Source organism: Carettochelys insculpta, chromosome 2 (assembly GCF_033958435.1).
Source record: "Carettochelys insculpta isolate YL-2023 chromosome 2, ASM3395843v1, whole genome shotgun sequence".
Lineage (NCBI taxonomy): Eukaryota > Metazoa > Chordata > Testudines > Carettochelyidae > Carettochelys > Carettochelys insculpta.
Window position 1 is genome coordinate 132,537,729 of NC_134138.1, and position 24,268 is coordinate 132,561,996.

At 45.6% G+C, this 24,268-nt stretch overlaps 2 protein-coding genes across 6 annotated transcripts in view; both read right to left on the reverse strand.

The window, feature by feature from the left end:
* TNFRSF11A (TNF receptor superfamily member 11a) overlaps positions 1-1,928 on the reverse strand; it is a 49,988-nt gene extending 48,060 nt beyond the window's left edge. For both annotated transcript variants that reach the window (XM_074985940.1, XM_074985939.1), the window contains exon 1: positions 1,504-1,928. In XM_074985940.1, coding sequence (XP_074842041.1) covers positions 1,504-1,560 — 57 coding nt within the window. In that variant the 5' untranslated portion in view covers positions 1,561-1,928. The remainder of the gene's footprint in view (positions 1-1,503) is intronic.
* A 15,933-nt stretch (positions 1,929-17,861) lies between these two features.
* RELCH (RAB11 binding and LisH domain, coiled-coil and HEAT repeat containing) overlaps positions 17,862-24,268 on the reverse strand; it is a 125,072-nt gene continuing 118,665 nt past the window's right edge. For all 4 annotated transcript variants that reach the window (XM_074987790.1, XM_074987793.1, XM_074987788.1 and 1 more), the window contains one exon: positions 17,862-19,696. In XM_074987790.1, the coding sequence (XP_074843891.1) occupies positions 19,576-19,696 (121 nt within the window). In that variant the 3' untranslated portion in view covers positions 17,862-19,575. The remainder of the gene's footprint in view (positions 19,697-24,268) is intronic.

Below are 24,268 nucleotides of genomic sequence, written 5' to 3' on the forward strand. Positions count from 1 at the left end.
GCAATTCTGAAAGGTGTAAGGTAGGCACATGGCTTTCCAAAAAAGAACAGTCAGTGCAGTTTTGGGCTATGTATGCAGAAGCAGCTGAGAGACCAGTGAGCCCCTGTTCTTCTGCATTCAATCATAAGACTGCAAGCCAAGGATAATTTTTGTTCTGTGTTTGTTCAGTGCCTTGCACAGCAGAAACCCCAGTCCCAGATCAGAACTCCGGGTAAGACTGCAATTCTAAGACAAGTATATTAAAATAACAAGTAAAAATATTGGCAAATAAGGCATTCAGATAAGAATAACAAAACTGATCATGGAGCGGCAGGAATATACTTTCAGAGGAAACAGTAAATGTGTACATAATTGCAGCTTTACCTAAGTGATAAGGAAGTTTGGGATTATGATACCACACTACCAATATTTGAAAGGCCTTGACACAAAGAAAAGAAAGCTCTAATTTTGACAGGTGCACAGAGGTATAACTAGGAATAACAGTGACTTTATAAACATTTAAACCAAATGAGAAAAAAAATTCTGATCAGTCTATAGTATTTGTAAGGTTCCTTGGCTGTGGTATGGTCTCCTTAAGTGCAAAGATGGAAGACCCAGCCCTAGGGTCACCTAAGAGTTGGTTAGACTGAATGCTAGGGAAAGCTGTGGTAAGAGTTGTGTGTGTGGTCACTGGTTCAATCCCACTGAGTCTGTCACATAGAGAGTGAATAATCTCTGTCTGAAATAGAAAGGATGCCCCCTGGTTGGGGTGCAAGCCTGGATCTAGTCACTCCTATATGACAAACTCAGTATGTCACCTTAGGCAGCTCATTTAATTTCTCTGTGTCTCATGTCTCCGTATGTCAAAGGGACTCATTCATACTTCACAGGGCTATTGGGAAGATAAACCTATTGATGCTTCTGAGGTCCTCAGAGAGTGTAATAATAAAGGCAATGTAGGTATCTTAGATAGGAAAGACACCATAGGGGACCGGCAGTCTGTTGTGAGATTTACCGATTGACCTTACAGATTTGTTCCACATCCATCCATTTTGATTCTGTGCAATACCAAAGACAAGTGCTAACAGCCTCTTTTGAGTAAACTCTCTTCAGCTGGGTGGAGTTTGCCTTGTTTTTGGCTACATTTAAATTACAGTCCTCCACAAGCTCTCTGCAAATATTTTCTCACACTGTGGACTAGGCAGGAGCAGGCGGTTTTCCAATGGACCTTCTGGATTCATTTAGGGTTTGGGGGCTTTGTTTTTAAAGGCGGGGGTCAGGGGAGCTGGAGGCTTGTGAGGCAGGGCAAGTAAAAACAAAACAAAACCAAAACAACTAGACAGCCAAGCTGAGGAAAAAGGCAGGGGTTAGTCCTCCTCCTCCTCCTCTCAGCAGCAGTGGCTAGAAAAGCTGACCCATGCATAACTAGGCTCTTTACACCGCAGAGAGAAGAACGAACCTCTGTGCACACAGTTCATATGCTCACCTCCCAAATATTTTACACATACTTTAAGAGAGCCTTACCTGCTTGTCAGCGAAGAAAAGACAGAGAACCAGCCAACAGCCTACTGAGATGGACATGTCCGTGTATCTGTCTCTGCCTGCCTTTGCTGTTCCTTTTGCTGCCACTGACCAGAAATTAGATCCTCCAAAGCAAATCCCCCAGCCCCGGCCACAACAGAGTGAGGCACATTTGAGTTAGCTACTTCTCTTTCTCCCTTTCCTTCCTCTCAGCTACATGAGGGGAGAAAACAAACATGCAAAAAAAAAAAAATCTGGCTTGAGTTCCCACAGCATTTCCTCGGGACTTGACATGAAGGTTTTTTTTCTTCTTGTCCCTCCCTTTCCTCTCCCCGCCCCCACGTTAGAAGAAATTTAGTCACCAAGACTGTGATTCCTCCTCTTGCTGGTTGTGCTGCCTTCACTGTCTCCCTTTTCAAGTTCATCCCACTGCCTCCTGCCTTACCCCTTCTTCCCTCTTGTCCTATTGTATAATTTCTTTTTCTCGATTACTTATTGCAGTCTTCTGCTTTCTTCCTTCTTTTCACTGCCTCCTGCCCTACCCTGAAGTTTCCCAATCCCCCTCTCTTTTCAGTCTCAAGCACCCGCCTGTCCCTTTCTGTCCACTAACTCTGGCAACCTCCTACTGTCCTGTTATGTCCCACTGCCTCCTGTCACTCCCTTCCTCCTGCTCCATCCAGCAATTTCCTGATGACCCTTCCTTCCACTACTTCCTGAAACCACCCTTTGCCCTGCTGCCCACCACACACAGTGCCTCCTGCAACTCCCCTGGGTGAGCCCAGCAAATTCCTGCCCTTTGCCTCTGCTGCTGTGAAAACGACACCAGATAGGCATCACATCCACCACGCTGCGACTCCCCTCTCCTCTTCATCAACAACAGATCCCATAAAACCAGTGAGACGCCTTCAGCTGTGCTGCCTTTGTGGGTATATATGCTGCAGCGGGACAGGTGGAGGTGGGGAACGTAACAACTCTAAGCTGATCTAATAAGGAAGTTGCTCTCCCTAAATATAGCCTATGACCAGATGGAACATGCCTTTATAGGTTATTCTACACCTACAAAAGATCAAATGCACACCAACAGTGCTCGTTGCTTGTGCCACTGTTGTTTGCTTTCTGCACAGATGAATTACCCTTTCAAACAGCCTCGGGTGCGAGTAGAAAATGAGCCCCTGGGTTCTCCTCAGAGCATTCTAATCCAGGGAAGGACTTCATGCACGGCACAGCTTGGCTCTGAAATCACACAAACTCCACACCCGAAGGCACATGACAATAACATGGTGAGTGGCGACATAAATGCATTGGTGTTCCTCTTTAAATGACAGTGATTTCTTACGATTTATGGCCACTCCCCTTCTGTCTAATTCCAGGAATCTTAAATTTACTTTCACATTTCAATGCTTGTGAAAAGGGCTGGCTGGACAAACCTGGAAGGCAAAGTCTGATCTGTCTGCATTATACATACAAGAGAGACAAGGTAGGTCACCAGAAGGCAAACACAGTGGATGAGGCAATGTGTTTTATTGGACAGACTTCTGTTGGTGAGAGAGAGGTTTTTAAACCACACAGAGCTGTTACCTCATCCATTTGTTTCTCTCCCATAAATACATAAATATAGCAAGGGCGACAGCATATGAGTTTCACTCTTGTGGCTCCAGTCCTGTGTGGATGAAGCTGCCTCTGGGGAGAGAGAGAGAGCAGCTCAGCTCATCTTTCCCAGTTTGGTCAATACTTGAGCTATAATGAAACTGCCAGGTGAGATGGTAAACCTGTCACGAGGTACTTTGGAATTGTTATATGAAGTCAACCATTGCATCTCATCCCATTGCCCGTAATTGCCAGTTCCACATGCCTCAGAGGAAGGTGCTAGAAACCCTGGAGCGGGAAATCATATGCACTTATGGAGAAAAAACCTTTCTAAACCTCTCACTTAGTGCTTGGCTCATGTGGTAAATAACCCACATGTGGGGTAAAATGCTAGTTAATGTCCCTGCAGGTGATCTCGTTATCTCTACCCCAACCCTTTTTTGAGCCTACTGAAGTCTTGATGCATCATCAGCTTCCTAGCTCAGGCTATTCTCTGGTTGTGCTGCTCTGGGGGAGGGAGGCATTGCCCCTACACTCACCGTAAGTGGTATGGAGCCTCTGCACAAAGAGATGAGTGAGGGCAGAGATGGGATCGGAGGGAATTGAGCATGGGAAAGGCAGGAGAGGGTAGTACAGGAGTCAGTGCCCTGCCCCCTCCCTGGGAATCTGCACACTAGTCGCCTCTGGTCACAATCCATGAAAACACATTTCCCAAGGCAGCACTGGTATAGTGAACAGCCCCTCAAGAGTCAGGAGACGTACCAATGACTGTACCTCTGGAAAATCCTTTGCATCAGTTGGGAAGATTGCTGCACATTTTGTGTTGACGCCAGACTCCCTCGCTTGCCAGAACAAGCTCTCTACTCTCAGATCATCTGTGGGCAGAGATCCTGCAGCAGTCAGAGGAAATGCTACAAACACACACTGTGCATGTATATCAAGGAAACTGATGTGGACATCACAAGCAAGGATGAACAAGCCACCAACTGACCTCAGAGGTGCCACATTCTCCAGAAGGCAGTGGCCCACTTCAAGGAGCACAGCCTTGACTGCCTTTGGAAAGAAAGAAAGAAGGAACTCTTTCCAAAGGCAGCTGATCCACTAGGAAATTTCTTCCAGGCAGGGTTGGATGCCTGAACTATTTCAGGACCCCTATATAAATCCTTGGTAGAGATCAACCTCAAACTGAGAGAAGATTGCAAATGAGTTCAAGGGCACGGTGGGACAAGGACACAGTTTCCCTCTGTGTTTTCACTTTGCCGTGTGTGTACACACACACACACACACACACACACGAGCTTTACAGTGTATGGCATTAGAAGTTGATGAAGTATGTGGCTGATCACTAAGAAGGGTATGTTTGTAAGCAAAGTATTCTGGAAAGGTGGTAACAGAACAGACTCGCAGCAATGGATGAAAATTCCTCTGAAGAAGCTTAGCACACCTCTCATGCTGGAAATCCTCACTCTTCTGCCCTTCATGTGAATTTTTTTAACGGTCACATTTAAGATACCCTGAAATGTTGCGCTGAAATAGAACAATTGGTTAAGTTTCTTCCTCTTTTTACTCTCATGCAGAATACTGTAAGTACTGTTTATTTACTAGCTGCTGATTCAGGCAACAGATTTACAGGCACAAACACAGTTTCACTATTAGTGCACATCATAGGCTCCGCCTTGCAAGGAGCTGAGTGACTGTAATTGCTGTTGAAGTCACAAGGGCCTTAGGAGGCCCAGCACTGAGAAAGCAGTTTCTATACCTCCTTCATATGGGTGCTTGTTTCTTCCTGAAACATTCACCTTGGTGGGGATAAAATTTCCACTGAATTTCCTGAAACTTTTGCCTCTGTGTTAAAGTCAATTATTTGTTGAGGAAAGGCATTTGTTTCTGATTTACATGCCTAGAACCTGATCCAAGCCCCAGCGAATTACTAGGTGTCTCCTTACTGCTTGTATTGTCTAGTGGGGCCAAGCCTTGGAAATCCAATTCATGAGGATCTGGAAAAATAAGAGCTGGAAAATGTATAGTGGGAAATTTTAACAAAATACAACTGATAACATTAGCCTTAGACTTTCTACGTAGGGCTGGGCAAAAGTTTTGCATGAAAACTGTTTTAAAGAAAATAGGGTTTTCAACTGTACACTATTTTTAAATGTCCACTTTCTGTGAAAATGATGTCAAAAGAACCAAATATCCCCAAACGTCACGATGCATCGTACCTCTTCTCCACTATAGTCTGGGTGCCTCAGCCAGTGTACATCTCCACAGATCCCCACTTGCTCCGGGACTCTCTTCATTCTCTACAGTAGCTCAAAAGTGATGAGGCTGTGGTGTACTGGGGAAACGTAGTCTGGCTTAGGCATTAAGCGCATCGAATGGGCCACAAGGCATCTGAACTACAACCTCCCTTAAGGCACCATGGTAACATTTCTGAATAGAACAATTCTGTTGAGTTTTCACACCAGAATTAACTTTCTTTTTTGTTGAAAATTTCCACCAAAAAAGCACAGCTTGAAGCATGCCTTCAAAGCTATACAGCAAAATGGCTTCTGTACTTGCCCCATAAAAGAGCCATGTCTAAGCATTATTAAATTCTATGTTAAGGATATACAGTTGAGGTTTGAAAAATTATGAAATGCTAAAGGTTAAGTTGAAGGCACAACTTTATGCCTCACTGGGAGTATTCATTATGCCACTGTGTAATGTGATAATATTCTATTTTTAAGCATAATTTCTTTCTGTCTAATGGACGATATCTGTGGGTAAACTAAAAATGTGGGAAAACTGGTTTTGAAGAATGCTGTGATGCTGATGATGTGAATCTGAAAAAAAGGCTAACCACAATATATGACAGCTTTATTGTTTGAAAGCGGGAAGACACAGATGTCAGGTATGGTATAGTTTAGTAAATCTTTAATTGCTTCTTCCTTTCCATCTGCCAAAAAAGCTGAAATGCTATTTTCATGTATTCACATTTTTTAAAATTGTATCAATAGAGCTTTTTCTCCCTCCCACCCCCACGTTTTTTTTTTGAGAATGCCAATACCAGCTTTTAATATAAAATTTATGGGAATAAACAAATTAGGGATATGCTGCCAGTGCACATACTAATAAAGGAGATCCCAAGTGAAGTATAGAGGTTGAACATCACCAGGAAATATGCAAAGAAACGTCCTAGCAGTGGCTCACAAGCTTCATACTGATGTAGTGTCTACCAAAGGGCAACATCACCTTCACAGACAATGGCAGTCATGGCCAAGCTATCAACTTCAAAGAACTTCTTTTAATAGGGAAGAGGTCAAAGAGATTGCAACAATATAAAATGATGAGCTGTGACAAGCCTCTGCGTAGGAACTTGGCTTGACTGCATCATCCAACCAGGAAACCCTGGCTAAAGATGCACTTTTTTTAAAAAAATGTGAGGAGTTGAATTATCACTTTGTTCACCAGGACATGGCAGAAGCAGGCAAGTTCATCTGGCACCTGTTAGCAAAACCCTGTGTGTTATGTGATCGGTCATACCATGAGATCAAACTTATGAAACATTTTAACAGCTGGACACTCCAGCCATTCCTGTTGCCCTATCTTAAACACCTTTCATCCTGAAGAGGAGAAAGAGAAAAAATGAAAGAAATGAAAATTATAACACTAACACCAATGGCTGAAAACTAGGAACATGACAGTAAATACAATATTAAAAGCTTTCAAAAGAGTTAAAAATTAAATCTCTATTAGAAAAAATACCTAGTATTTTCAAGGAGTTTAGGTAAGGAATGATTAATCACTGTGCAAAACAAGCCATTTCTCACTTACCAAAAAATTGTTAGGAAAAACATGAAGATAAACGTAGTCCCTTAGTTAAGGCAGGAAAATGGGATTCTAGAGCTCTGGATTCAATCCCCAACTCTATATCAAATGCCCCATCATGTTGGGTATATCACTTAATCTTTCTGTTGTCCATCTGTAAAATGGACCTTATATTTCTATCATAGCTCTTTAGATACCATTCCTTCATAAACAGGTATCATCTTTGCAGTTCTTCGGGGCAGGGAGTCTTTCTTCCCTTTGCACAGTGCTTAGCATATGGGCCCTAGCCACTACTACTTTGAAAAATATAGTAGTAGTACTAGGACTAAACAATTTATAAAGCAATTTTTGTACCAAAAGGACAACTTGAAAAGAAATATTCTTGCTGTGACGTGACTTTTGCTCAGTCTTTTCATTTATTATCTTAATTTGGAATGTTGAAGTCATGTTAGTCCCAGGAGATTAGGTTCCCAAAGATGTCTGCGTAGCTCCAAAGCTTGTTTTTGCACGAATAGAAACTGGTCCAATAAAAGAAATGACCTCACTCCTCTTGCTTCTGTTAATGATTTTAAGTAGACAATATTTTTCATTACCACTAGAGTATGCGTAGAGTGGCTTTCACTGAACATACTTTCTACATCCCCATAAGAACGTAACAGACTTAACTGTGTCAATAAAATGATGTTTGCCTACCTCTTAAATACTTAAAAAATTCCTTCCATCAGCAGCTGCTAATGTGTGAAGTATTTATTTAAAGAAAGCATACCAGCACACATAACTGATAACTTAGCACTCAGAAAATTGAGGCTGTAACACTACCTAATTATTCCTGGTAGGAAATGTTAATTGTTGGTTGATTTTTAACTTTTAACATTTTTAGTGTTCTTGCGAGCTACCAGTTTGATGCCCTTGGAGAGCAAAATTGATGACAAAACAAGTTTGGAGGCTGAAATTGTTTATTTATCAAGCACAACTCTACCAATGGACACTACAGTAGAAGATGTGTTATAGTGCCCAGCCTCAATTCTGATCTGGGGGTAATACTTTTTCAAGGTGTGTGAGGGAGGACAGTTCAATTTCCATGTCCCTGTGGCATTGGGCATCTCTGTGATGGTGATTTTTTTCAGTGTGGCTTCCACAAGAAAGAAGATTGAACCTATTACCTCATCTGACACCAGATTTTGGATGATTCCAGTTACTACAAACTGTGCTGGTTTAGAGTCATAGCTTGCAATGATGAAAGCTACAGGGCTCTTTACTCATTCTCCAAAGCCATCCAGTGGCCTGTGCTGGCCCCCATATTCCTTAGTTTTATCAGTTACAAAGAACAACACTAAAGCTGTGATATAACATAACTTGAGTAGCAAAAATGAAAACCTGAAGATAAAACCAGCTACAAATATCAAGATAAGTCACATAAAATGATTGAGTAGTGCAGTACCTTTGTCCTCTGGGGAGATGACATCCAGCTAAAACACTGTTTCCCCAAAATCTTCTCTGAGTGGTCCTCACTTACAGCTTATAACAGCAATTATCTTATTGTGGGACATTTACTGGCTATTAATGGGTGGGACCATGAGCTCCTTGTAGTTGGTCAGCAAGTATCCCTCACCTCCCGCTTTAATACAGAATATTATGCGCCAGGCAACATTTTCCATTTGTATTTGTTTAATATTTATTAGTAATTTAAGATACACCAACCACAAATAATATGGGGATGTTATTCTACTGTTGGCTCCATTTTGGGAACCAATGGAGTTTGAGGAATACTTGCTTTTGGGGAAAAACAATTGCTCACCTCGTAAGTGTTATTCTTTCAAATTTGTAGTTTATGTTCACTCCAGTCAGGTATGCACAGTAGGCAGAAGATTTTCCCATAGCTGCATCTGTCGGGTTGCCCCAGGCATCCCTAGAGTCATGTTTTCTTGGCATTTGCTATAGAGTTGCTAACCCCATTCCCCTCAGTTCCTTCTTGCCAGCTCGTACAACACATGGTTAGAAGGATGAGTGTTGGAATGGACGTGAACACATCTTAAGAAATGAGTAGAAGGTAACCATTTTTTCTTCCTTAGGTGCTTGTTCATATTGATTTCATTCAGGTGACTCACAAGCCCAAGTTCAGCTGGTGGGGTCAGATGGGAGAATTACTCTTCCAAAGGCTGCATTGTCATCGGCCTGCTGAGTGATTGTGTAGTGTAGTGAAAATGTGTATGGAAGACCACATTGCTGCTCTGCAGACATCCTGGGTGGGAATCTGCTCCAGGAATGCCCTTGAAGAGGCCCAAACCCTGGTGGAGTGCACGTTGATCAGATGAGTGGGCACCCTGCCAGGCTGTAGCACTCACAGAGGCAGAACATGACCCACGATGAAATCCGCTGAGAAGAGACCGAAAGACCACTCACTCTATCTGTCATTCCCAGGAGTAACTGGATTGACTTTTGGAAGGGTTTCATTCTCTCAGTGGGAGTTAGTCCTCCGCAGACATCCAACAAGGGAAACCTTTGCTCCCTGCCACTCAAGAGACTTAGGATGGAACAATGGGAGGAAGATGGCTGGCTGATGTGAAACTGGGAGGCAGTCTTCAGAAGGAAGGCCTGAGCAGAAACTGGTCCTTGTGGAACACAGAGGGAGTTTAACGTATGGGCCCTGAGCTTGGACAGCCTCTGAGTAGAGGTTATCATTATCAGAAATGACACTTTGCATGAGAGAGAAAGCAGGGAGCACATTGCCAAGAGCTCAAAATTGTCCCTTAAATCTGGATAGGAGCAGGTTGAGAGCCCACGCTGGGCCAGACTGTTGGACCTGCGGGTGTAGCTGGTCAAGACTTGAGTGAAACAGTTGACTGTGGGGACAGCAAAGTCTGAGTGGCCCTCTGCACCAGAACAGAGGGCAGAGTTGACAGCCACGTGAACCCTTATTGATGATATGGAGAGGGCCTGCTACTTCAGTCCATAAATTTCACAAAGGCATCGGGGACAGTGTTGCACCAGTCAGAGTGAAAAGAGCTTTTATTTGGTCAGGCAGGTAGCCCTTTTGGAGGGCTTCTTGCTGCGCAGGATGAAGGTCTCGGAAGAGCCGCGAAGTGGTTGGGAAGGTGCTCGTGGGGACAGGCTGGAATAATCAAAATTACCAAAGCCTGATCCCCCTATTTCTTGAGGAGCACCTTGATGAGGGTTGGGCATGTAGGAGACAGCTTCCCCACGGAAAGTGGAACTAGTCTGTGATGGTGCCCAGGTTGTGATTTAGGAAGAAGCAAAAGTGCTGGTATTGCCCGTTACGCTCTGCGGCAAACAGGACTGCTTGGGGGAAAACTGCACTGATGAAAGACTTGGCTCAAGATATCCAGGTGAAGAGACCACGCGTGGCCATGGAACAACCTGCTGAGATGGCCTGCCAACTTGCTCTGTACTGCAGGGAGGTACAATGCTTTCAAGTGTCTTGAACACTCCAAACAGAAGTCCCACAGCCTGAGGGCTTCCCAGCACACAGAAGGGGAGTGTGTAGCCCCACGTGCGTTGATACACATATAGAACATCATCTTGTCATCTGTTGTGGCTGATACACATCTCCCATGACACCGGGTCTGCCTGAGGTCAGAAGCTCTGTGTTCTAAAACTTCCCAATTGTACCCCCCAGCCCACGTCTGAAGGGTCCATCACTAGAGAGATGGCTAAGCTGATTAATGGACCCCCCCCGACTCTACTAGCAGGTTAACCCACTGTAGGAGAGAGTCAAATACTGGGCAAGGCAGGATATAACCCATTCCAAACTGCCCTGGGCTGGCTGATATATTGACGAGGTCAAAGTTTGGCATGATGTACTTCACAGGTACCCACAGCTGTGTGCCCAAGAAGTTTTAGACAGTTCCATGCAGTGGCGGTGTGACCTTGGCTCAAACAATCACTTTGGGAAGGAATGTCCTGGTTTGTGTTGAGTCCAGTACTGCTCCTGTGAACTCAAGCCTCAAAACCAGGGACAGCACCGATTCCCCCTTGTTCAGTAGGGGTCCCAGTTCATTCAAAGATGCTCTTATGAAGGTGACTTACCTTTCTAATTGAGTCCTGGGTCAGCCTGACCAGCCAGTTGTCAAAGTAGGGGAACACCTCCACCTGTCACTTGTGCAGTGAAGTGGCACATGGTGAAGATTAAAGGTTCTACTGCCAGCCCAAGTGGGAGGACTGTGAATTGGTAGTGGATGGTGTTCACCACAAACCTGAGGTCTTTTCCGTGGGATGGGATTATTGCAATGTGCAAGTAAGCATCCTTCAAGTCTCACCACTCCTTTGTCAGCAAATATCTGTGAAAACCATTGTCAAAGCATTCCATTCCCTCCTAATGCTAGTCTAACTACAGCACTGGTACTCTGAACCGAGGTGTGGGAGCCGAAAGGGGACCTTTAATGCATTTCTTTGCAGATCTTTGCAGCACCTAATATTTAAACACTCGCCGATTTAATCATTAACCAAAGTTATTCAACAATCAGGATAATTGTATGTGTTACTAACCTGTTAAAGAATACTTGGCTGGTAGATGCCCTCTTAACAGTAGTTGCAATGGAAAGACACCCCCCCCCCCCAAGAGGGCAAAGTCATGTGTTGGAAAGTCAGGAAACACCAGAATTAAAATTCCAGTGCAATTTTAATTCAGCTCCTTTGGGCACGTGTATTCTGGCCATCATCTTTAATTATATGATCATATACTACATTTTCCACAAAATCCCTGCCTCATTCAGTGCACCGGAGATTAACCAGTGTAGTAAAGGTGGTTTATCTGTAGCACAGTTGGTATGTTGCAGAATTTGGAAGACATAGTAAACAAGAACAACCACACTGGGTCAGATCAAAGGTCCATCTACCCCAGAATCTGGTCTTCCAACAGTGGCCAATGCCAGGTGCCCTAAAGTGAGTGAGCAGAACAATCATAAAGTGATCCCTCTCCAGTCATCCATTTCCTGCCTCTGATAAACACAGGCTAGGAACACCATTCCTACCCCTCCTGGCTAAGAGATATTGATGGACCTAACCTCCATGAATGTATCCAGTTCGTTTCAAATCTTCTTCAAGTCCTGGTCTTCATAACATCCTGTGGCAAGGAGTTCCACAGGCCCACCATGAAAAACTTCCTTTCATTAGCTTTAAACCTGCTACCCATTAATTTCATTTGGTGACCCCTAATTCTTATGGGAACAAGTAAATAACTTTTCCTTAGTCACTTTTTCCACACCACTCATGATTTCATAGACCTCTGTCACATTCCCCCCTAATTAGTTTCCTCTTTTCTAAGATAAGCCCCAGTCTTTTTAATCTCTTCCCCCTTATCCCATGACAACTTACTTTGCATAAGAGCCTTTTGGTGATGGGACTTGTCAAAGGCTTTCTGGAAATCTAAATACGCTATATCCACTGGATCCCCCTTGTCCACATGCTTATTGACCCCCCCTCAAAAAGCTCTAGTAGATGAGTAAGCGTGGGGGGTCAATAAGGATGTGGATAAGGAGGATCTAGTGGTTCTCTTAGGGTGCATCTACACTAGGATCATACTTCAAAGTTAACTTCAAAGTGAGGGGCTACTTTGAAGTAGCCTATGGAGCATGTACACATGCTTTCCCCTCCTTTGAAGTTAACGTTGAAGTAAGGGAGTCCAACTTTTAAGTCCTTACTCCATTCCTGGGAATGGAGTAACACCCTACTTCGAAATTTAACTTCAAAGTAGGGCGTGTGTAGACACTCTGCACCTCCTACTTTGAAGTAAGGGGTCCTTTGTGGCAGTGGCCCCTCAGGAGCCCAGAGACACTCCAGACAGCCCAGGTAGGGCTCTATGGTCAATGCTGGCCGCCTGACAGGAAGCAGCTACCCAGCAACCCCAGGCAGGAAGCTGAGAGCATGCTACATGCAAGAGGAGCATGAGCTCCCTGCTGTACAGTCCCATCTTGAAGCTCCAGCTGCCACCCACACACCCTGCTGGCCATGGCATCACACCAGGACCCGCCCCCCAGTCTCTCCAGAGCCCACTGGTGAGACCCCTGAGGGCTTACAGGAGCTGGGCAAGCTGCGCCTGAAAAGGGGTCCCTCATGGAGCAAGGGGGAATTGCAGGATGTCCTCGCTGTGGGGTGGGGAGCGGGGGGAGACCGTTCTGCACACTGGGGCTCACCAGCACAATGCTGATGCCTTCGACAGTCTAGCCAGGGGGCTCGCCGCCTGAGACAACCCCAGCCAGACCGGGGACAGCATTCAAACAAAAGTGAAGGAGCTGCATCAGGCATACTGCTGAGCCAGGGACACAGCCAGCCGCTCGGGGGCACGGCCTGCTCACTACCCCAATTACGGGGAGCTGCACTGCCTCCTGGAGCTGAAGGAGGTGGCCCCTCCATGCCACTTGTCAACATCACCAGCCTCCTGCCTCCACCCGGCAAACACAGGAGGAGGAGGAGGAGGCGGGTCCGTCAGGCGCCACCAAGAGCAACGATGAGGGTCCTGCAACAGGACCCTCATCATCGCCCTCCCCTGCAAGACAACCAGCCAGGCCTCCTCCACCTGTGCATTGCCCAAGGTCCTGGAGATAGCAGCTGGTAGGTACGGGGTGTCTGGGATGTCTCAGAGCCTGGGGACGGCCCGCACCCAAGAGCCCCATAGTCCATACACCTGGGGAAGGAGGCAGGGCACCGAACCCGGCCTGACCTTCACCATGCAGGAGCCCATCAGCACCCAGGATCGCAGGGGGCCCCCGGGCCATCAGACAGCAAGGCAGTGGGGTGCAGGCCAGCGAAGCAGGGGCCCCAGCCCCGGGGTCAGGACACAGCACTTACAGACTGTCCCCCATTCCCTTCTGTCTCCATAGGTCCACCATCTGGGAGCCACTCCAGCCCTGCGTCTGACCAGCGCACAGCTGTGGAGGACTGGGAGTCCACTCCCTCACCCCAGCCCGCATTCCCACACAGCTGTGCCCGGCCCACACAACAGCGGTGATGGCGGGATGAGGAGGTGGCCACCAACTGGGCGGTTATGCGGGAGAGGACCGCCGTGCTCTGGGACTGGCTGGTGATGGAGCGGGAGATGTAAGTGTGGGTGGATGGCAGCCTGGACACCTTCACCCAGGTTGTGGCCACCTGCCTCACCCAACCTCCCACTCTTTTGCCAGCCTGGCCAGCAGCTACCCATCTTCTGGAGGACCTGTCCCTAGCCACCCACATGGAACTTGGCCGTTGGCTATTGGCAAGTGCAGGCACACCAGCGGCATCCCCAGCCATCTGCCCAGGACACCCTGTAGGGGAGGGGGCATGCCTGCAGCACCCCCACCCCGCTCCTACCTCCGTGGTCATGGCCCCATCCCAGCGCTGCAGGGGGCCCCAGAGCTGGAGCAGTAAAGGCACCCCCAGGCGTTGTGGCTCCCGGCCCTCCATGCCAGTGGGCAATTGAGCCCTCCCCCAACTCTGCTCCCCCCGCAGGTTTGGTCCCCTACCTGGCCCCCCACATCACTTCTGTACATAGTTTCCCACATGTAAATATGTCAAATCATTGCTTTCTTGTTGTGCCAAAATGTTTATTCCCCCAAAAATCCAGTAAAGTTTAAATTCAAACCCTAACCCTGGGTCCCAAGTTTGTGGTAAGGGAATGGGAAGGGGTTTGTGTGGTCGGGGAGGGTGAGCCTATGATGTGGTGCGGGGGGGGCGTATGGCATGGTGGGTGGGTGGGAGGGTCAGAGCAGGCCCTAGGCAAAGGCCTCACTCAGGGCCTCCCGGACCCTTATCGCATCCTTTTGGGCCTGGTAGCATGGGGCAGCAGGCTGCTGCTCATACCCAGCCCCCAGGTCCACAGCCCAGCCCTACATGAAGGGCTCCCATCTTCTCTCCACTATATTGTGGAGGGAACAGGAGGCAGCAATCACTGTAGGCACGTTTGGGAGGCTGACGTCCAGCCTCGTGAGGAGGCAGCGAACTGCCTCCTTCAAGCTCCCAAACACCCACTCGACAGTGCCCATGGTGTGGTTGAAGTGGCTATTAAAAAGTCTTGGGATGGGGTGGTGCGGCCCATATAGCGCCGCATGAGCTACAGGTGCAGCAGGTATAGGGCATCAGCCATGATACTGGGGGGCATCATGATGTCCCCCCGTGGGAACTCCCGCGTGGGGACATAGGTGCCCTCCTCTATCCAGTGTCCCAGCCACGAATTCTGGAACACCAGGGCATCATGGGCCTTGCCCAGCCACCCCACACATATGTCCATGAAGTGGCCCCTTGCATCGACCAAGGCCTGGAGGACCACCAAGTGGTACCCCTCCCTGTTCACATACGCTGTGGTCTGGGACCTGGATCACAATGTGGATTATGTCCATCACACAAAAACAGTTCAGGAACCTCAGCTCTGCAAACCTGGTGAGGGCAACGTCAAGGTCCCCGACAGCAATGATGTGTTGAAGGAGCACAGTGTTGACGGTCGAAACAACCTGCAGGAGTGGAAGGAAGACATGTCCATGAACGCCAGATTGAGTGGTCCTCCACCCCCATCTCTGGCAGGGGCCCCCTCCCCAGGGTGGCTCTATGGTCTGAGCCAGGCTTACCTCAAGCAGCACTGCCCCAAAGGTGGCCTTCTGGGGTGGCCAGCTTCCACAGTGCTATTGCCACCCCCTGCTGCACAGGGAGCGCAGGCTGCCTTCATGTGTTCGGGTGCTGGAGAACTGGGGTGAGCCACTGGCAGAGGTCCTGGAATGTGCACCTGGCCAATCGGAAGTTTCTCAGCCACTGCTCGCCATCCCAGTCCCCCAGCACTAGCTGGTCCCACCATTCTGTGCTGGTGGGGAAGGCCGATTGGCGCCAGATCACGGGCGGGGCCAAAGGGGTGAGCCCAGTGCCTGCAGGATGGGGCCCATGTGACCAGCCTCAGCCTGCTGCTGAAACATGGCAGCAAGCAGCATGACCAGCAGGCTGGTCACAGCAGTGAGGAGATCTCCTGGGTGGGAGCAGCTGGTGAGGAACATTGTCCATCTCTGCTCCCTGTCACATGGTCTGCTCTGCTGTGTGCAGCAGCCTGGCAGCCCTGAGCACATGCAGGGTGGGGGGTGTTGGGAGTGGCCCTTTAAGCACAGAAGGGCTTGTCAGCCATGCAACCCATCTACATCATTTCCTGGCGTCTTACTTCGAAGCAGAGGCTACTGATGCATAGATGCTCCCTTTCAAACTAGTAGGACCCTACTTTGAAGTGAAGGCAGGCAGCTTTTTGCGTGTAGATGCTCAATTTCAAAGTCTGTTACTTCGAAGATATTTTGTAGCGTAGAGACAGCCTTACTTTTTTTTAATTTGGGGCATACATTTAAGTTGAGACGTCTCTGAAAGTCTCCATGCAGCTTGCAGGGATTTTACTTTTGACACTGTACCTTTTAACTTCTGTTTATTAACCTCATTTTTGTGTAGCTCCCCTCTCTGAAGTTAAACGTCACAGAGTTGGACTGCTGAGATGTTTTCCCCACACAGGGATGTTAAATTTTATTACATTGTGGTCACTATTTCCAAGTGGTCCCGTTCATTTACCAGAAGTCCTGTGCTCCACTTAGAACTAAACCAAGAATTGCTTCTCCCTTTGTGGGTTCTGCAACCAGCTTCTCCAAGAGGCAGGGGACTGTAGGCAGAGAACAGAGTCTCATGACAAAGGCAGTTAAATGGTGCCATGGAGAACTGGGAGCTATTCCTATCCGATGCTAAGAAAGTCACTTAAACCCAGCTTTTCACTGGTCATCATTAATTGTGTGTTCCTCATTTTTTGGGAGCTTAATCTGAAACTCAGAGTTTGATTTGCAGAAGTGCTTAACACTCACAGCTGCAACTGAAGTCAATCAGAGCTGTGCTTTGGACATGTAAGCTACATAATGCTATGTATTTTGAAAATCTTGGACACTTCTGACGTCTCTAGATTGTAATACAATCTATTACATGGTAATATTCCTTTCCTCTCACAAGGGTGTCATGGAAATAAATGTATTATGTTTATGGTGCACTCAGATGCTGAAGCAAGGAGTGTCACAGAAAAAACCCAAGAGGAAATTAATAATTCTGCATTCAGTGTTCAAATCATGTGCAATAAAGACATTTTATCACTCAGAATGAGAAGATAAAACAGAATAGTTGCTCCTTTGCTGAGCCATACCTCTTCAGTGCATTGACTAACGCAGGGCACCTGTGGAAAATGAAGTTCATGATCTTATAACTAAACACTATCAGAATGCATATGGCAGATTTAAGGATGCACAGGCAATCTAAATTTTGGCATTCCCTAACTTTTTAAAAGCTTAACTAGGCCCTTTAAAGTTTTTAATTAGAGATGAGTTTAATATCTCCCCTACATACCCACAATACAGATCACACCGACAGGAATACTCATCCCTTATTTTGGTAGTGACAAAACTTCAATTCTTTGCTCTTAATTGTATAGGTATTGCAGAGACTCCAGCCTTCTTACAGTCATACAAAGACCATAAAAAGACCACATAAATCTTGACTAGACTGTATATGGAGGCCAGTAATTTCTCATGAGTGATAAACATTCCTTTTGACTCCAATTATGCCGGCTTTGCAGCAACACAGATCCAGTCTAGGGTCAAACCTGAAAACAATCTGATGGGAGTCCTAAGGCCTCCATGAAGCATTCAAAGCTTTGATAGACCTCGCAAGCTGTGCCCCATTCCTTTCGAGTCTCCCTTCTCCAGCCACAAAGGTTTGGTATGGGAAAACAACTCCTGTGAGACTTTCCCTCCTTTGGCTTTCCAAGAAGAGGCCCTATGGGCCTTTTGTAGTTTTCCCCCATCATTGCCATGCCTGGTTTTAGTTAGCCGCATCCGTGCAATGCATACTTTGTAAGTCAAGTAAACTAATGCTGTGTGCATACCTGTAGGCATACACACACACCGTCACCTAGCAAGCGCAATACATAATGCAGATTTTAAAATAAGAGAGAGACTGACATGCAAGACTTATGGAAAATTCTTTATTTATAACAGAACAATTGACAGGAAAGTCAGCCACTTCCAATTCCTCAGGAATGTCTCCATCATTTCACAGTCAGTCTGTAAGAGCACAATTATTTCATGGTAACAAGCCACGGGAAGGAACTGAGCTGTCTGTTAAAAGGCCTCTGTACAGTATAAAAAGGGTTGTTGTGGTAGGGTGCCACAGGCTCTCACTTTGCACGTATCTTGGGACAATGCATGTACAGTACCATGAGGCAACAATACCAAGTAGTTAAGAATATCAGTAGTGGGTATTAGCTGTGTGTTTGGGGAACATTACAGCAACACTGTTTCAGAAATGTATCCTTTCATTATCTTTCCACTCCTTTCACTTCCCCAACTGTAAAATAAATTAATACTTCCAATTCTAATGATAGTGACACTTAGCGAATATTTCACTTTTTCCATTTAGATTTTTTTTCATTTGACATGAGCACTTCAGTTTACATTCATACGCTTCCTTCCATTAACTGAAATGTAGTGGAAGTGTTCATTAGAGCAAGAACAGACTTGGAATTTGTGAACATGCTTTTTTGTCAATGTTTTGCTGTTAAGGAAAAAAGGCCTAACAATACTTCAATATACTGCTTTTATTCTTTAAAAATAGGTATATGGGTTTTATAAACACGTATATCATCTACTCGAGTATATTTTAGAGACATCTTTGTATGTCACAAAATTATCAATTTAAAACTTTTTTCCAAATTCTGAATTGAGAGAGTTAGATAACTAACCAATCTAATTATTGCTTTTTGCCATCATCATGCACACTACTGTGCAGCGAGGGGAAGATGAGACTGCTCTTTTGCTTTTGTGGATGGTTTTTCTGTCTGCAGGCATCTTGATTGCAGTGCTGCACTGGCTCTGACCAGAGGACCTCACGTGATCCCAAAAGCGTCAGACTGTTTTAGCTTGAATACTGGGGTAAGATTTATCTTGGTCAATTTACTTTCTTTCATCAGGGCATGTGCCTTCCAGTAGGTAGACCAATAGTTAAAGTGCTTCAGTTAAAGTAAATAAACCCTGACAGAGAGAAGAGGTTTATCTGAAGAATTTGATACACTACTTACAGCATATGCACCGCAGTAGCTGAAATGCTGAATGTTTCCCATGGATTGATGCAGTGCAAGCAGTTCTATACATTATGTGCTGCAGTTCCTCTAGACTGGAGATGTACAGTACTTACAAAAACACAATCCAAAAAGCAGAGATTAGTGCTGGTGGCTCTTCCTTGTCATTTTAGAAACATAAAAAATTCTGCACTACTCTTTCATAATTTAAATACATAAGTAATCTCCACTTTTATTACTTTATGACAATGACTTCAAATTTACATTATTTTAAGTACCATTGTAATAGCTCCGTGTATAATACAGATATTTGCTGATATCTTGTCAGAAAATAAAATAAAAAATACCTTTCACTATATAAAAATGCTGGAAAGACAAGAACACAGAACAGGGACTTGGTACAGACTATGAATTCAATTTTATATCAACCACAGTGAACCCAAAAATTAACAGATACACGGCGATATTCAAAAGCAGTGCAAATATCTTTGGAGGTTAGAATAAAATTATACTACGAGAACATCAGACAGGGGAAATAAAAAGGCAAGTACTTCAAGTACAAGGAACCAGTCTGCATGAGGTCCATCTTAGTGTTGGATTTTGTTTTCCAAGTTTTACTTCTTCCTCTGAAACACGTTGGCCAGCATTGCACCTGACGTAGTCAGCTGGCCCATTTTGTTCAGAAACTTGGTCTTTGTATCTTCACTCACAAGGCTTGCAGCAATCGACATCGAGCTAGGAAAGAGTCAAGAAATTAGTCATGTAAGAGAACTAAAAACCCCCAAGGAATGCTGTGGTTTGCTTCTTAGTAGGCAACGTAAGTGTCTTATCAGCACATTCATGGTTCAAAATCATGAAAGGCTAAGTTGTGAATAGCTATGAAAAAGCCCAATCCAAGGATACACAAGTGACAAGTTTACATCCCAGGTGCACAACTGATTTCTTTATGGGCTACCCTGATGCGATTCTCAACTCCATTTTTTAACTTCCAGCCTCCACAGTGGTAAAGCCACCAACACCATCAAAGTTTCCATGTTACCTGTGCACCTCAGGGTGCAGCAACACACTCAACCCAAACGGTAGTTTTCTGCATTCAAAGTTCCAGGAAAAAGCAGTCATAGAAGTCCTTTAAACAGAGCCCATCTGAAAGACTTTAAAATGGCTTTACGTATTCTTCTGAAAATCTTTACAAGTTCTCATGTTAAGGTGAGCATAATAATTTGATGATTACTTCTCAAGGATGCATCCCGTTGTGAAACATCCACTATCACTTTTAGTTGGAAGTGTGAACTCTAAGGATTCATTTCCCCGAGTACAATTCATTTGCAAAGCCACATTTTATCTAAAAATAGATTCAGAAAAGCCATAAAGCCAAAACTACTGAACCAGACTATGTGGCCATAGGTTTTAAACAGTCATTCAGTTGCACATATTTCTGGAATTTGCAATGAGCTAGTGCTCAAGAGGTGGATTTCTTCTATATACGAAATTATCACAGAAAGCAGAAGTACCAATAAATGGGCTGCACTTCCTGTACTACATCAAGATATTTGTGGTTAAAATGTCAAAGCAAAACTTTCTTTCAGTATAATGCAGCACAAAGATTTTCTTAAATTAAAATTGAGTCCTCATTTACAAATTAGGGAATCTGTCCATTCGATAATTAAAGTGCTTACAGCATCCAAATCCATAAACATGAATTTCTTGAAATCAGACATGTAACAGACAGTACCAACGAGACAGGGGGAGAAAGGCACTAAGGGCTGCCAGGTAAATTGGCATAGAGCTGACGGAAGGCCTGACATCTTGATCTTGAGGTAACTGAGGATGATTGTTAGGCAGATTGTACTTAATAGGCACTAAGAGCAGTAAGTACATGAGATGAATCGTCTCCATTTACCTTGGTAGCAAGCTCTTTGGTGAATGCCCTTTTGTTTTGGGTAAGGATATATCATCAAGATGGAACATGCTTTCTCCAACCCAAGCCACATTCAAAAACCAGACCCCAAAGCGAAGAGTCCCCAGGTTGGGATGATGCACTTGGCCATGATCTTGTGCGAGGATATCTGGGCATGTTTAGAGGTGTAGCATTCAGAAGGAGCATTTGAGGAGGTCTATGAACCAAAACTGATGGGGCCACAATAGGACTGATGAAGACGGCGATCACTCATTGCAGAGTATAATCATCTTCCATGCAAGTTGTGGATTCTTAGGTGGCTGATAAGACCTATCCTTGAACTAGAAGTTCTATTACAAGGAACACAAATGTTTCCAGGTATGGCAAGAGGCTTTTGACCATGACTGAAAGCCAGTCTCTCCCCTACCTCCTGTGCCCCTTGTCCTCCTCAACAAGTGCTGTTTTTCCAAAATTGGAAGATGCCTATGCTAGACTTCTTTTAAAGTTGTGCAACTGGTGCACAACAGTCACCACACTGTACTTGACAGAGGGCTTGAAACCAATGACATGGACACCACAATGACTGGAAAACCTCTCAGCTACAACCTTCATCCACCTTCACAGCTGTTATAACATTGCACAACAGTTTTACATCCATTGTGCAGTTATTCTCTGCCTGTTTTGCTCTGGAGGACTTCTTGGATCACACTTTGTTTGGAACCTTGCCCTTAACCATTCTGCCACGGGTGACCCTAACGGAGTACACTGAACCATGCAAGCCCCTTCACTGCTACAAGGAGGTGAACAGGACTATGACCCCACTACCTCAGTCCTGCTGACTCTTGTGCAGCACTCTTTGGGAATGGGGGCGGGTGTGAGCCGATGCCCAGTTGCCAGCTAAAGGTCCGGTGGGGCAAAGGGTGTGATGCTGCACCAGCAGCTATGCTAAGCAGCCAAGGCAGGCTGGGTTCTTTGGTTTGCGTTTAGTTTGGGTACAGCAGCAAGAGGAATAATTACACTTATTAGAGGCTTTAACAATTACTATTTTATTTACACAAAGATAGAAACAATTTAACTAAGACAAATGATTAAGTACCACAATTGTGAATTTTTGTTTATAACTTTAGCAGCAGTAAATAGGAAACCGCTGGCAGTGATTTTAGAACAGAAGCGGCTGCCGTGAGTAAAAGGGGTTTTAAACTGACCGCCCAATTTTATGAATGAAACCAAGATGGCCACCGAGTTTGAGTGACAGGATAAAGATTTTCTTGAGGTTACTAATGTTTACAGAAGGTAATTGCTGACCGCAGCTTGCCATTTAAGGTAAGGACCCCCTGTGGTTTGACAGACAAGATAATGATCTTCTACAGTTCTATGTAAAAGGTAATGGCCGATCCGCAGTTTTCTAATAGATCTAAACGGTAAACCCGTTTTAAAGGTAAGATAAGGGCTTCCCACGGTTTGATTGACAGGCTAATGGTTTTTAGCAGTTTATAGCCAAAAATAATTAGTACATGCGGTTTTTAAAGGGGAAACAACACAATTTAACTTAAGAAAAGTTCTAGACAAACTAGCTAGCTTAAACTAATACAATTAATGTGTACACAAGAAAGGCACGTTGCAGGTGTGATTTTTACCCCTGCCTCTTAGACCTGGTGGAACCAGAGTCTTTCCCTCAATTTCTACAGGAAAGAAGTGTAATACAGGTGTAATTTTTACCCCTGCCTTATAGATCCGGTGTGACCCAGAATCTCTCTCTCAATCCCTTGGGAAGAAGTAGATACGAACCAGGCGTCCCCAGTCTCGAGAGTCAATACCGGACCTGGCCAGCAGGCGTGGGTGATTGGAGCTCAAAGGGGGTAGGCTGCCAAACCCCTCTTTATACCCCTTTGGTCACATAGGCTTTTTTCTGGTCTCAAGTGGCCAATCGGGAAGGAATGTGTTTGAACCCCAGGTTTCCCAGGGAAGGTGCAAGGCTCAATTCGCACCTGTGAATTGTGGACAATTGGGCACCTTTGGAGGGGATGGGCGGAGGTTACCCGTTTTTTCTGGGGCAGTGATCAGGCGTGTCAATTACCAATTATCAGCCAGAAGGGCGGCCATTAGCTAGCCCATTCACTGTCTGGTTTCTGTGTTTGGTTTCTGGTTTCTGTGTATGGTAGAGAGTCTGGGTGAGACAGCACACCTGTGTTCCCAGGGCATCAAAGGCTGCCTGTCTCCCTCTCTGGGGGGGGGGGGGGGGGGGGGAGGGAAGAAGAAGAAAAGGCCACATGGGGGGTTCATGTCTGGCTACAGTGAGGGAAGCATCGTGGAGGTCTCTTGTACAGGGCAGAAGAGTGTCACCCTGCAAATCCTCCCCCATGGCTCCCTGGAATAATAAAGCAGAAACTTGTGATTTTCATAAGTGGAAACAAGAAGCCAGCGTGGGTGCCCCATTGATGGGAAAAGTACTGAAGAGTGGCATTGTCCTATTTTCAGTCATGACTAAGGCAGAGAGGGAGCCCTGCGGAGCATGCTCATCAGGGACTTTTGGGGGTCAGGAAGGTGCCTGGCTTACAGCATCACACGATATTTGATGCACTAGTTCCAAGGTGGCTGGATTCAGTACAGAGGGAGACTTGGCCCCATCTGGCTTGTTGATGCACATCACTGCTTCAGTGGTGTTGGAGAGCAGATGAACAGAGGGACCAAATAAGGGAAAAAAAATACCTGGCACGTAAGAGAGACTGCCCTCACTTGAAGCACGTTTATATACATTCTGGCCCCTTCCAACCAGATGCCCTGTGCTGTGTAATGATCTAGATGGGGCCTCTAATCCCCAAAAGAAGCATCTGTTGTGATGGGGGCCTGTGTTATGGGAGAAGTGAAGGGGATACTGAACATGACCTTGGGAGGTTTGGTCCACCAGGAGGTGAGAATAATTCGGGGGACAGTGATTCTGGCCTTGGCAAGGTCCATGTGGGGTTTGTAGATGGTGAAGATCCAGAATTGGAAACTATATGTCTAGATGTGCATGCAGTGTCACGGATGTGAGGGAGGGAGAGGCAAGAGTGGACCATGGTGTACGGGTTGTGAAGCAGTCTGACAGAAGGAATACCTGTGTTGCAACTGAGACAAGCTACACCCCATTAAATTTAATAGTCTGCATAGGTATGAGCACCAATTTCTCCTCTTGATGCAGATATCTAGAGAGATCAGGAGAGTGCAAAGGGCAAGGATGGCAGAGGTGAGTTCTCTTCAGGACACTGTGACAAGGAGCCAACTGTCCAAATAGGGGTATACTAAGTAGCTGAGGTGGCTCACTTGCACTGCAACAACAGGAAAGACCTCCATGATTACTCATGGAGCCACTGCTATGCTGGAAGGGAGGACTTGGTAATGGTGGAATTCCACCTGGAAATGGAGAAATT